The 14,041-nt window shown below is 40.4% G+C and overlaps 1 protein-coding gene across 7 annotated transcripts in view; it reads right to left on the bottom strand.

Moving 5' to 3' along the window:
* MAPK10 (mitogen-activated protein kinase 10) overlaps positions 1–14,041 on the bottom strand; it is a 147,178-nt gene that overhangs the window by 58,380 nt on the left and 74,757 nt on the right. For 6 of the 7 annotated variants that reach the window (XM_071431538.1, XM_071431534.1, XM_071431537.1 and 3 more), the window contains one exon: positions 12,102–12,271. In XM_071431538.1, coding sequence (XP_071287639.1) covers positions 12,102–12,271 — 170 coding nt within the window. Of the gene's footprint in view, positions 1–12,101; positions 12,272–14,041 lie in introns of those variants that run through there. The other variant, XM_071431541.1, reaches the window with a different exon arrangement.

Here is a 14,041-nt window from a genome sequence, read left to right on the forward strand (position 1 = left end):
GTCCTTATTAGGTTTGGAAGCAACCCTTTGTGCTGAAAAAAAAAAAAAAAATCCAGTATGACTGTAGTGAAGGGTTGCAGACCTCTTGTCAGCAATGGCTACTATACTCTCTGGATCAGCTCTATTCCCTCTGAAAATGCAGAGAAATTGAGACAATATTCAGAGCTGATGGTAAAGAAGACCAATACAGCCTCACAATGGATGACTGCTGCACTTTTTTTGTTGCCAGTTATGGTTCCAGCCTGTTTTTCTGTGTGTTTCCATCAGCTCACAGCTTCTTGCAAGCCAGTGGAAGCAGCTAGATTAGAAAATATAACCAAGCTGCCTCCCCAGTTGCTACACAAGTCATCATTTTTTTACTATCACCAGATTCCACTTTCACAGAATAAATAAATCAGTTGCCAAGGTTTTCCATGAGGTTCCTCATCACTCCAGAGATTATTGATGGGGCTCAAAGTGTTCCTTCCTGCATTGCAGATGCAATGTGCATGTGAAACATGCATGTGAAACATATGATCCATTATCTTGTGTTGGAATGAAGTAACATGAGAGAGGACTGAAGTGCCTGAATTGTTTGGGATTATCATCCCAGTCCTTGAATGAAAATGCAGCATTGCTGTCAAGATTAATAGTGAATTCTGTAGCGCTTAAACTTCAAAGATGTGCCACAAAAACAGGAGAATTTTAAGAAAGAAGTTCAAAGTGTGTGGCTCTATTTTTACATTTCAGCATTTTATCAGGAAAGACAGCTGGGCTCACTCATCCCCTCCCTCGCCCTGCTTTGGATGCAGCCCAGGATGTGTTTGGCTTTCTGGGCTGCCAGTGCCCATGGCTGGGTCATGTCCAGCCTCTCATCCACCAGCACCTCCAAGTCCTTCCGGGCAGGGCTGCTCTGGATCTGTTCATCTCCAGCCTTTGCTGATCCTGGGGTTGCCCCAGCCCAGGCACAGCATCTTGTACTTGGTCTTGTTAAAGGTCATAACCCTGCAAATTTGCTGAGATGCACTTGATCTCTTTGTCTGTGATTAATGAAGATATTAAGCAACCCTGGTCCCAGTTGGACCTCTGAGGGGCACCACTGCTCACTGATGTCCATCAGGATTCTGGCCTGTTGACCACAACCCTCTGGATGCACATGTCCTCCCCTCAAATCCACCTCTTGCCATTTTAGAGAGAGGGATGCTACAGGGGACTATGTGAAAGGTTTCACAGAGGTCCAGATAAATGACATGTGAAACTTCCCTTGCCCACTGATGGAGTCACTCAATCACAGGAGGGCACAGGGTTGGTCAGGCAGGACTTGCCCTTGGTGAAGCTGTGCTGGGTGTCTCAAATCACCTTCCAATCCTCCATGTCCTTAGCACAGCTTCCAGGAGGAGCTGTTCCATGACAGTCCCAGGCACAGAGGTGAGGCTGACAGGCTGGTAGTTCCCAGGGTCCTCCTTTCTATCATTTTTAAAGATGGGTACAAAGTTTCCTTTTTTCCTGCCATCTGGGACTTCACCTGACTGCCACAGATTTTCAAATATTATGGAGAGTGTCTTGGCAACCACATCAGCCAATTCCCTCAGCACTCTGGGGTGCCTCCCATCAGGTCCCACAGACACATGTGCATTCAGGTTCCTTGGTGGCCATGAACCTGATCTTTATTTACAGTGGGAGGGACTTTGCTCCCCCAGTCCCTATCCTGCTGTCCCTCCACTGCAGAGGTGTGGGAAGAGAGGTTGCCCTTGAAGACTGAGGGAAAAAATTGAGTATCTCAGTCATCTTCTCTCTGGTAGGGGTGTCTATTACCTGGCTCAATAGCCTACATGCTTACATGCAAACACAAAGTCCAAGCTCACATATCATTCAGTTCCTTTACTCCCACCCATAAAGGATTAAACTGTGTCATTGCCATATTCATAACAGTCCAATTTTGAATCTGTATTGCTCATTCTTTGTCAACTACTTCAGTCATTGCCTAAAATGCCAAAGTCAAGCAGCCTTTTGCAGCAAAGATAAAAGTGGAAGCAGAATTCATTCATAATTCTAAGGACAGCTGGATCTGAAAAGTTCTCTGTGTAATCTATCTCACAATTTAGTCATGCTGAGAGAGCTCTTATCTGCCAAAATTTCAGATGAGAGGGTCTGAAGAAAGGTGTCTGAGCCATCATATATAAGACAATGGAAAAGAAGCTGCAGGGATAAAAAAGAATGGAACACTTATTTTTAATAAACATATTTACAATAAAAGTTCATTATCTTGCTAATTATGTGAGTTGGTGATGCCCTAACAAGAATCTTTTTGCAACCCACCAGTTACCAATTGTGCATATTGATGCGAGATAAAACCCTTCATAGTCATTTTCTCTCACAAAGACAGTGGGGATACAGGGATACAGTGGGAAAGGCAATGTGGAAACAGCTCTAAAGTTCACACATTGCCTGGCACACCACTCAACAGGCTGTGGTTCAGTTTGCCAGGAGATTAAAATATTCATGAGGATGCAGAGTATGGAGCATGTTTACACACTTCTCATCTGCATGTGCTCTACTAATTCTTTGCACTTGGCTCGGAGAGCCGCTCGGCTGTTTAATACTTTTCTGAACAGCGCTGTAAAATCAGTACTTTGTACTTTCTGGTCTTTAATGTCTCTTGTCACTAACTCACTACACAGTCTGCTAGCTGCCAGGAGCTTTTGTTAGCTGCCAGCCTAGGAAATTCAACCTGGGCAGCAAAAGGAGCCAAGTTTCTTTTCCATCCTGCTTTGAAAGGGCTCTAGACCAAAACGCTTTCTTTTACACGTGAAGCATGTAAGAGATGACAACCTCATGGTTTCCAGAGTATCCTACACTACTCACTCTTGGCATGCTCAAGGATTTACCAAAGCCAGAGCAAAGTAAAAAACTTAAAAATGGACCAGAGCTGGGGGTGCCTATCAATATTCAGTGGCAGGAAACACATGGGCAAAAGAAGCTTAAACATGATTTGCAGGTAAACCATATTAAGTAGATGTTTACCCCACATCTGGAAGATGGGTATAAGACACTGAATTTGGCAAAGAGATCTGACATTTACTGCTCTGAACTCAGCAGGGAATGTAAACTTTGGACAGTTTTCAAGATTGTTAAGCAGCACAGCCAGAAAAAGTCCAGTTTCCTTGTTTAACAGCAGTTTAAAAGACATGGGGAATAATGGCGCTGAGGCAGAGTCTGTGCACCTGGCAGAAGCTGAGTACCTACCACATTCAAAATATCAGCCATGTTATAAACCTGCTATTTTTTGGACCTACAAACTGGAATAGAAGCCAGCTACTATCTTACTATTATCCCCTCACAACCATAATTTAAAAGACTTGCTTGCTTGCCTGACAAACAGAACAAAAGCTGTCACTTGGGTGAATAAGAAATGCTATTTCATTTTGCTTGCTGCATTTCTCAAATGATTAAAAACCAAAATTCAAGAGGGGAATAAAAGTGTACGGCTACCAATCCTTCACCTACAACGTGATAATCATGGGAGAAAAAACGTAAGAATTTTAACCCTAAAAGGCTACTCAAATTCTAATTCCCCCCCAAACTAACCCTACAATCTCTACAAGGCTGTTCTAAGCAGACAAAACCAGCATATTTTGCCTGCTGCATAAGAAGCCAAAGTGTCTTTTTCCAGTGGGAACAAAATGAAAACTATTAGGTGTTGCATAGAGGTAAAACCTTACAAAGAGAAGGCCATGTAAAATCATGGCTCAGGCCTGCAAATTTGGCTAAGTAGAAAAGGACTATGGGAAAGAGACTCAGCTGAATTAGAGGTAGAAAATCGAGTTATATAAACCTAGCATGTTCACAACGTGGTGTATGGTACTTGGCTGAATTATGTTGGTTATGCTTTAAAGCTATGTAACTGAGAAAGGCCTGACTGCTTAAAAATGCCTGGTTTTTGCAATAAAGCAGCTCTCCTTTGCACCTGCCTGGGGACTCTGCGTCACTCTGGACCCTCACCGCACAATTAGGTTTTTGAGTTGCCATGTTACACCAGAAATTTCAAGACTTAGATGTGTAGACAGAATTTTAAAACACTGTATTTGAAGCCAGAAAAGAAAAAAGGACAAAAATCCAACAATCCCCCTCCCCAAAAATGTCCATACAAATAACACCCACAAACAAACAAACCAACTCCTCAATGTCCTATTTTTGACTTGCAAAGGGACTCCTGTATTTGAGTCTTCCTACTTTCTGCTTCCCTTTCAGATAGTTATATCTGTCTCTATTGCAGACCTTTGCCCATTCTGCTGAGTTTTCCCACTCATGTCATGCCAGACATGTCTTGCATTGTTCACAAATTTCACCCAGGCTTCACACAGAATATCTTGTTTCATACTGTGTTTCTATCTTCCACAACTTCTTTTTAATTTTTTTGGGCTGACACTGGCTCTTATGATTGTCTAAGGACAGGTCCTGGGACCAAGCAAAATATATTGCTTTCTGTAAAGCACCATGAACATCTGTAGACTACATTAATCTTAGAGAGTAAATATCAGCAACACATGCTGACATAGAAAATTTAATTACCTGAGCTGCATTTCTTTCCAGACTGGTTCTAGTTTTTCTATGTCTGGTTCCACTGCTTCTTTGTTTTGATGCCTGCCCTTTTATTTAGGTGCTCTGTCCTATTGCCCCACCTCCCTGATTCCATGTGGCCATGGCCATTCTCCTACCACAGGAGAAACCCCTTGGTGCTAAGAGGGAACAGAAGTGATTTGTGCAATTGGTCTCATGTGAAACACATGGTGATGATCAGTGATGATGATGCAAGGGTGCTCATGTCAGTGGGGATGGGATTTCAGGGGAATGACATGGAAGGATAAGCCTGAAGTTTGTTAAGGAGCAGCTACAATGCACTGACAGGAGTTCATGCCAATCCTGGATTTCCAGGAGAAGCAAAGAGAGCCTTGAAAAAAGTCTGTCCAGTAAGTTGCATCATAGTAGTGACCCAGGACAAATGTGAGAAAAGGGAGATCTGTCAGCGACCAAAAGGAAGTTTTTGACAGTGCAGGAGCAGATAGGCACCTGACATCTGTAAAGAGGGTTTGAAAACATCACTGTCTGATAGCAAAAAGGGTAAATTAAATGGAGTTTCTAAGCAACCAACACCAAAAGAGCTTAAGTTTCACAATCATCAGTTTCTTCCCTGCAGACAGAATTTTCAAAGAGCTGATACATTTTTTAATGGCTCCAAGGGGACCACAGGTCCAGCCACAGCTATGAACAAACCTGCTCTATGCCTAAGAGTTGTACCAACCCAGCTGGAAACCCTGGCTGCCAGGGCTCTCAAACGAGCCTGACCCTGCCTTTACAGTGCTGAATTTGTGACCAGGTAAAGGGAGCATTGCTGCCAGGGGTCACAAAAACAGATTGCACAGAGATGGCTCCCTCACAAACTTATTTACCTTTTCCCCCCATAAACTTGCAGAGTATAAATATGGAATAGATTTTGCCTGCTTAACTGTTGTAGTCATGGAAACCATATGAGTTCTTTAAGGAGAAAGGAGTCAAAAAAGGACATAGAAATATAGGCAGTGTATTTTAGAGACAGAGGGCATGATTTCCTTGCTATAAAAGAATACTGTGGCACATTTTATTACATACCATTTGTGATTACCACTACATTTTAAATTTTAAATTTCTCTCCACAAGTAAAGGGAAATGAAACAAAAGAAGACAAACATGAATATGTGGTGACTCCCTGCCTACTAGGAATCTCTGCATTCTGATAGAAAAAGGACATGACCAAAAAAACCAAAAAAATAAATTGAGAAATATTTTTTTTATATATCCCTTTTTTATTTTTGCTTCTTTCACAGTTATAGATAGTTGTAGTACATAGAAGAAGCGCCAAGAATCAAAGCAAACAATGACTCAAACACAATCCATCTGTCCTATTTTTTAGATGTTATCTATAGTTTGTCACATGGCAACAGTTCTGTGTGATCCTAACAGCAGTTCCTTCCATATCCAAGCTCAGTTCTTTGCTGCAAGAGCACTCCAAGACATGGCCTCTTCCTCTCGCTCCATCTGCAAGCAAACTGTCTCTGAATATGTGTTAATGTGCAAACTCTAATAAATCAGCTTAAGAAACACAAATCTGACCAACTTAAGCACCTCTACTCAATATTCTGGAGGTCAAATACAGAGAGATACTCAGCCTATGCTGTACCCACTGGGAATCTTTCAGCACCTTAATATTCACATACTGGTGATCCAGATTCCAAACAGAACTGGGACATTTGCTGTCTCTCTCAAGAACCAAGGCACAGATACATCAGAACCACAAAGCAGAATGTACTGTTTCACATGTACACCAGATCAATGGGCTACCAAATACACACAGTTTTTGGTGTTTCAGAGCAATGACATGCTAGAAAATCCAAAGAATACCACAGTGTAACTGCAGGCTGGGGGCTGGGGAAAAGTCCTGCAATGTACAAATGAATGAGGTTTGAAGCTTGCTGTGAGTTTAACCACTGGTATTGCAACAAGAATGTCCCAAAATGTAAAAAAAAAAAAAAGAAAAAACAAACAAAAAAATTTAAAAAAAAAGGAGGAAAAAAATTTAAACCACCATGTGCTGTCATGTGTATAGGATGATATTAGCACAGTGAAACATGGCAGAGTTTGTTCATACTGGAATGCTTATTTCACTATCAGTACAGCAACAGTTTCCAGAGCAAAGTGACAGCTATTTCCTACATTCCTCTCACAGAACACACTTGTAAAACTCTCTAAAAGTGGTTTTCAAAAACCTCCTCAGGAGAAGGATGTCAAAGCACATCAGCAAAGCACACAACAGCACGAGGAAGAGAAAACTGGCTGAACTAATGGACACAATTTGAAGAATCTACAACCAAATGGGATCAATCTGCAGTGCCAGCCAACAGAATGTTAGGCACAAAAAGCCTGCAAGATGTAACTGGAACTGGAATGAAAGTAACCAAACTCATGACATATGCTCAGTTCTGCTTCATGTGGGACTCTGGGGCTGACAAAATTAATGCTGCCACTTCTCTTCAGGGCCACTGAAATTCTAGGCATATCCAAATACATTGTTCACCCCCTTCTGCCTCTGAATGACATGTATTCTTTGTTCTCATCTTCTGAGGAAAATTAGTGATTGATCCCACAGAGAACATGTCTGAACTTCAAGGGAACTATACCAGTTTATACATGCACAAATGTTGATCTCTATCAGGAAATACAGTATTTCAATTCGGTGACACAAAGAAATCAAACCAGTATTGCTGGGATAGCAGGACCATGATGGAGAAAAATATTCAAGTCCCAAAACTTGAATACACCAGCACCCAGCTAAACAATACAAATAAAATTGTGTGTTAGCTGTAAGACAGTGATCTGACCACTATTCTTTGTGTTTTTCTGACTGCACTACAGCAAAACATGAGCTTGGAATTGGTCATGGTCAGAAGCATCAACTGCTCTTTTCTATGGCTTTTTTATTCCCATTGCAATATCCCATGAGATCCTTATAGCCAGCCCAGGAGTCAATGGTGCTACACAAAACCAAAAGTGAAGGACAATCATTGTACAAAAGACCACAAGTGTTTCTGCACCTCGTAGTGGACAATACCTGTCACATTTCCCCTACAGCCTTCAAACACTCTGGGGAGTGGTTCAGTCACCACCCCTGCAGGTACTGAAAATGATGTGCAGATGTGGCACCTGGGGACATGGTTTAGAGATGGACAGTGCTGGGGGAATGGTTGGACTCAGTGATCTTCGGGGTCTTTTCCAACCTAAATGATTCCGTGGTGCTGCGATTACTTTAGGGAAAGAATGAGCAGATTTATAGGCTACAACAAGCACCACAGGCTGATCTGAAAGAACCCTGTACTCCATAAGATTCAACCACCAAATTACAATTAAATCAGCAAAGGAGAACCTATGGTAATATTAGGCAACACAGCAGGCTATTCAGTGTCTTGCTGGCTCTACCTATGACAGGGAACACTAAAAGATGGTTATCTCCTTTAGGTTCAGGCTCAAAAGTATTATCAAACCCCTTAATTTGAAGAAAGATATCTGCTGCACATTTCCCAATTTACTACTTCAGGAATATATTTACAATCTTCTCTATATCTGCAGATGATGTGTCTTTCTAAATTTACAATGCATTCACTGAAAAGCTCTCATAAAAGCATAATTCCTGCTCCCATATCCTCCACTCCAACATTAATCACACAGAAACTTCCTGCATCAACAAGACAGAATAAAGCCCTACCCAGCCAACCTCTCCAGTCCAGCTGACACATCATTAGACCACATCTCAACACCATGCAGCATGAAAGCTTGTGCTTGCTTTTCAGAAAAGACCAAGATAAAAGATTTCAGCTGAAAGGCATAACCAGACTCATTTATTTGATGTTCACTCAGACAACTTAGTTTTCAGAGCTGTAACTTTCTCCTGATAATACACAGAGGCATAGCCACCACGTGGTCATAAACCAGGCCAAATGTCTTCTATAAGATACTGCTAAGATTTTAATTACTTGTGCCCTCAAGCCTGTAAGTGATGCCTTCCCTATCTGCCTCAGAAACCTGGACTTCACCCTTGCTTCAATCGTAAATTCAAAAGCTGTCAGAGGCCCTTCAAATTGCTTTTGAAATATTTCTGTACAACACCATTTTTCTAGACATCACAGACAGTATCAAAAATATCACAGGCAACATAAAAATGATGGCTTGCAAACCACAGCAGACAACCTACAGATCAATTACCTTGCTTCCAGGCAAAAAGCACTCATCTAAAACATAAAGAAACACCCACTCCAAGATCAGCATATTTCTGTTGATTTTATGGAACATGAGAATTCCTCCCTATCCACCATCATCCACCATGCACAAACCCAAGCTGAAAGTGACCTGCCTCTCTTTCTCAGCCCCTTGCAAAATGTGTAGGTGTCAACTCCCTTCTAACATTGCAGAGGGGTATCACTACTTCTTCTCTCAGTAGTTTAATGGCACATATCTAATTAAACTCAGAAAACTGTTTCCTGTTTCTATGACAGACTCAAGGATTAACTAGTGTGGTCATAGGCCTGTGCAGTTTTTACAACTACAGTTTAGTCAAATAAACTCCAAGCTGTGTTTCAGCCATGCCCCATCGTTGTCATGCCTGTAATAACATGATAATGATATGCAAACACACCCTTTATAGGCTTTCTCACAGATGTCAGTGTGATGTACAGTGGGGAAACAGCCTACACTTTCATAAAGAGTAGTGTTTGCAGGGTAAAGAAGAGCTTCCCTGCTCAAGAGATTCCAAGCAGCTTATTTTCTTTCTTTCTTTCGGCTGCTAAAATAATTTTGTGAACATAGTTAACACAAAACCCATTAAAAGAGACCAAAGATTAATTTCCAAAGATCCTACATATACTATGTCTGTATAAATACCATTTCCTCACTGGATTTATAATTATTACACATGGGCACAATTATAACAATCACACCATATGGTTTTGTCTTTTTCACATAATTCACTAAATTATCATCTCATGAAAATTTAATATCTTTAATGCTTCCATATGAAGAAAATATTTTTTTTCTTTGATGTAATTTTCAGCACTGTCCAGTGAAATCAAGTCCCTCCTTTTTTCATAACCACATTTCCTGCTTCCTGTACCTGCTTCTGTTCCACTACATAAATTGTTTTCCACTGACATTTTCCTGCTTATCCTGAAACCCGTTCATAGAACCGTGTGGGAAAGGTTTCAGTATTCTGTGGCTTTGCCTAGGAACCCTGCAACACCTTCCAGAGCCTGAAAAACATCAGGCCTCTCCTCCTGAAAGGAGTTAGCATTCAGCAGCCATGCTCCATCACTCCATAAAACCAGGTGTCACTATGCACCAAAGCTGTCTCCAGTAGCTGGGCAGCCAACTATTCCACTCAATAAGAGGTATGTCCTTTCCTATAGTTACCCTGAAGGAAAATCCAGAAAGCATCCATGCTCTGAGAAGACTGAGCCTAAACCCCTCTGTGCCTGCCCTTGGCAGAGGGAACAATCAGAATTAGGCTTCTACACTTCTCCTAATTCTGGCAGCAAGGGACAGAATTGCATCCCAGATCTGTGACACTTTTTGAACAAGCCACTGAGTATAAACAGAGCCACTGGATCTGAAAGAAGCTATGACCTAGGTTTTCCCTACTATTTTCACAGGGGCACTCCTTGTGGCTATTCTTTGCAAAGGAACAAGACAAGCAGGGCAGATCACCTCCACCAGAGCATGCTGTGGTGCATAAATAGGCAGGCTTTCATTATTTTTTTTACCTTAATCAGCTTATTCTAGATGTAACCCTATTTCCATCAAAATACTTCTAAATAGAGTAAGCTACTACAGTAGAAACTTATTCTAATAAAGTTTACTGTGTAAGCTTATTATTAATATTAGCTAAGGAGAAACTTACACAGCTGTGGATGTTTCTCATCATGTATTGTATTCTCTTAGCTAAACTACAAATATCTCCAATTGTTTTTTTATTAATTAATCACTTCACCATTGATTCTTCACGATTTGCTGATGGAAGTTTTATTGTATTTCTGGTAAATTCTGCCTTACAACAGGCAGTTTACTATGTAACACAAGCTAAGAAAAAAATGCTCATTATCTTTCCCATCTATCATGTAATTCTTCTCTATCTGTATCATTAAAAAGGCCTTTTATGGCCTCTCCATGCTACTCACAATTTCAGGGGATTTGTGTTAACTTTCATTTGAACTTTCTTGTTTTCTGATTTGATTTTCTTTCCTAAGAAATTCTTAAATTTTGCTGTCAACTCTTAGTATGAAAGTAACATTCACAGGATGCTTTTGATTTTATTTAGCCTAATTTCTCTATTTTTGTGCTGCTCACAATTGATCATTACAGCAATTCAGTTGCAGAGAGGTTCAACAAAAACTGATTTTCCTCTGAAACAAATAGAGGATAGAAAGGAGGAAGAAAAACCATCTTTGCTTTATATGAAATTGAAAAAACAGTGCAAAATTAATTTCAGTAGTACTGAACCCAAAATATGCCTCTTTCCCAAGGCTGATTTAAGAGCAACCTTGAGTTGTTTTGTGTTTAAGATAAGGAATATAGTGCACGGCCATTTAGGTCAATCTTTGGACTTGCATGGTCTCAAAGTGTACTAAACACACTAAGTCATGGACTGAGACATAAGGATGTGCTGTCAGTGCTGTTACACTGGCAATTATGGTGCAAATGCCAACAATCCTTGGAAAAAACCATTTGCCACTGGATTAAAGAAACCTCTTGCTTTACCACTGCCTCCACCTGTAAAGTAACACACATTACATCAAATTCTGAAAAAGAACCAGCCAGTGACAGAGGTGACAGATGGAATTAAGACTTCACCTCCGATCAAGTTATAGATAAAAGATTGTTATAGCTATCCAAATGCCTCATAATTAAACAGGTAACAAATGCCTGCACAGAGACATTTAAATACAAGCCACAGAAATTTAAAAGCCATGTCTAAAAATGCAGAGGCAAAAGCCACCCAGGATTCCACAACTTTTGAACATGATAAATTCAAATTGCATTGTTTAGGAGAGCCAGTGAATTTGTCTTCTGTTCTTATTATTCACATCACTGCAACATCACTTTTAAGAAATAAAGGAAGTATTAGCAGTTGCCTTGATTTGAAAGGCTTCCACCCTGAACATTTGAGAATGCTATGGGATGTGACAAGTTTCTGTATTGCTCTCAGTCACTTTTACTGTGCAAAGACTAAAATTACAGGGTTTTCTTGGGATATTATTTGCACTGCCTCTGGAAATAGTGCCTCAGTTGTCAATTATGATAAGATCTCTCTCCTGCTTTCTTGCTAGTTCCATTTTGCTACGTGGAGAAACAAACCCAGTGCTATCACTCTCACCAGCCGGGGAATTTATTAGCAAACCACTGGGCTCCTTCTGCCTCAGGATGTCTGTTGCCTGACTGCTATTTTTGCAATTTTAGACAACAGCTGTGGCTGGCAAACTGTGAGGAGATGCAAAATGCCAATTCTGTTTCCAAGCATCATAAGAGAAAGTGCTGATACTCACCAAACTATTCCCTGAGCCCCAGAGCCAATAGGTTTCAAGTTCTGGTAGCGTTTGAGGACTGTGAAAGTCGAATCACCTACTTCCACGCTGTAGAACTGGTTGTCAACTTTGCTTTTGCTCATGTTGTAATGTTTGGCAATATATGACACATCCACTTGTTTCCCAAATCCCTGTCGTACAGAAGAAGGGAAGGGGAGAGGGGTTGGTAAAAACAGAGAAACCAAGGCTGGTAAAGCATTAGAATACTGATAAAGCACTGTCAGCCTAATTTTTCAATATAAATTATTGTAATTTTTGGCTCATTTTCATAAAGACTTTATAAAATCTTATTTCATGCAGGAAGTCACCATAAAAAGGCACTGATTAAAGAAAACCAGTGAATTCTACAGCTGATGTTTGTGACACAGCCACTGCCAACTACTGGTCTCTGCCTGTCATCACTCCTGCCTCATGACTACTGGATTATGCACTCGTGCTGATTCTGCCCTTGTGTGTTTTACAATTAATTTAAAATAAGATGACTTTCATCAGTGTGGAAGTGGGACAGGAGACACAGGAATCAGGCCCTTCATTATGGATCAGACAGAGCAAGAAAATGTCTTCCCATGAGTGCTAAAACTTTCCCTGAGCATGTGATAATGACCTTGAGAACCTTTCAACAGGGGTTGCAAAAGAAACAGAGCAGTTAATGAGACAAGTTGTGACCCAACATGGCTCAGTATCATGGAGATTCATTCAGAAGCTCCAGAGGTCTTCAAGAGTTCTGGGTTTCTAAGGATAGGAGGGAGAGTTGCTCTCATGACCCAACAAATGCAGTAAAAACCAATTTTTATGACACAAAACCAAGCACTGTAGCTAGCACTGCACAGCAGTGCTCCTCCCCAAAACTATAAAATTAAAAACTAATAATTTTTACAAGACTTAAAAAACCCTCCCTCAAATTTGTAAAATTACCATGCAGCAAGTTACATTATAAGCCCTTTATGACTACTGCTGAGCTCAGTTCCCTATGGACTACAGAGCAAATTTATAGTAATTTGAGATAAAAATCAGAATTAAGTGCTTATAATTAAGGATTCTATAGTACATGATTCTGAGCACAGGATACAAAAGCTCAACATATTACAACAGAGCTGCCCTAAAAGAGTTGAGAGTTAAGTTATGGAAGTCAAGGCATGCCCAAATACCTTCCATAAAGCAAACCCAAAAAACAGCTATGCCTCTGTCTATGCATTTTTTTTCAGTGCTCCCAAACACAGCTTATAAATTTTCTTATTTGCTCTATTATAAATTTCTTTCCCCCAAAAAAATCTGAATGATCAAATGCATTATGTGTTTATGGACTACTACGTTGAATTTTGATGGAGCTGGGAAAAAAGTAAAGTTAACTTTGATTACATTACTCATTCCAATTAAAGAGGACATCTTTCCAGTGTTCCAAAAATCTGGCCATTAAAAACAGATTACTAACCCTGCAAAGAACTTGGATTTTAAGGTTTGCCTTGGAAAAATTATTATTCTTTTTCTGTCCATTATCTGACTGGAAGGCCCTTTGGCACTGGACAGCATCATCCTAAAGACCTCATTTAGAGACTTTGAAACATTTATTAAAATGTTTTAAAGTCTCTAAATGAGGTGTTTAGGATGATGCTGTCCAGTGCTAAAGGGCCTTCATTCAAACACAAAGTCTCATCTCAGAAAACCAAGTGGTAACTTTACATTAACTCGTTCATCAAACACTGTGAGGGGGAGAGCAGGAGAGGCCTTGCCCTAACACAAAAAGTGAGAGATTTATGGACACTGACACAGCGCTAAATTGAAGCTTCCAGAGAGTGAAATGATTCCAAAAGTGGTTTGAATTTTTCTCATTGGAAGACAAACAGGCTGCATCTGATTCACTCTGTGTAGCCTTAGTCTTAAAACGTCTTCCATTCTGTGAA

Source organism: Agelaius tricolor, unplaced genomic scaffold (genome assembly GCF_023055355.1).
Source record: "Agelaius tricolor isolate 1412-34295 unplaced genomic scaffold, bAgeTri1.0.p SCAF_8, whole genome shotgun sequence".
Classification (NCBI taxonomy): Eukaryota; Metazoa; Chordata; class Aves; order Passeriformes; family Icteridae; genus Agelaius; species Agelaius tricolor.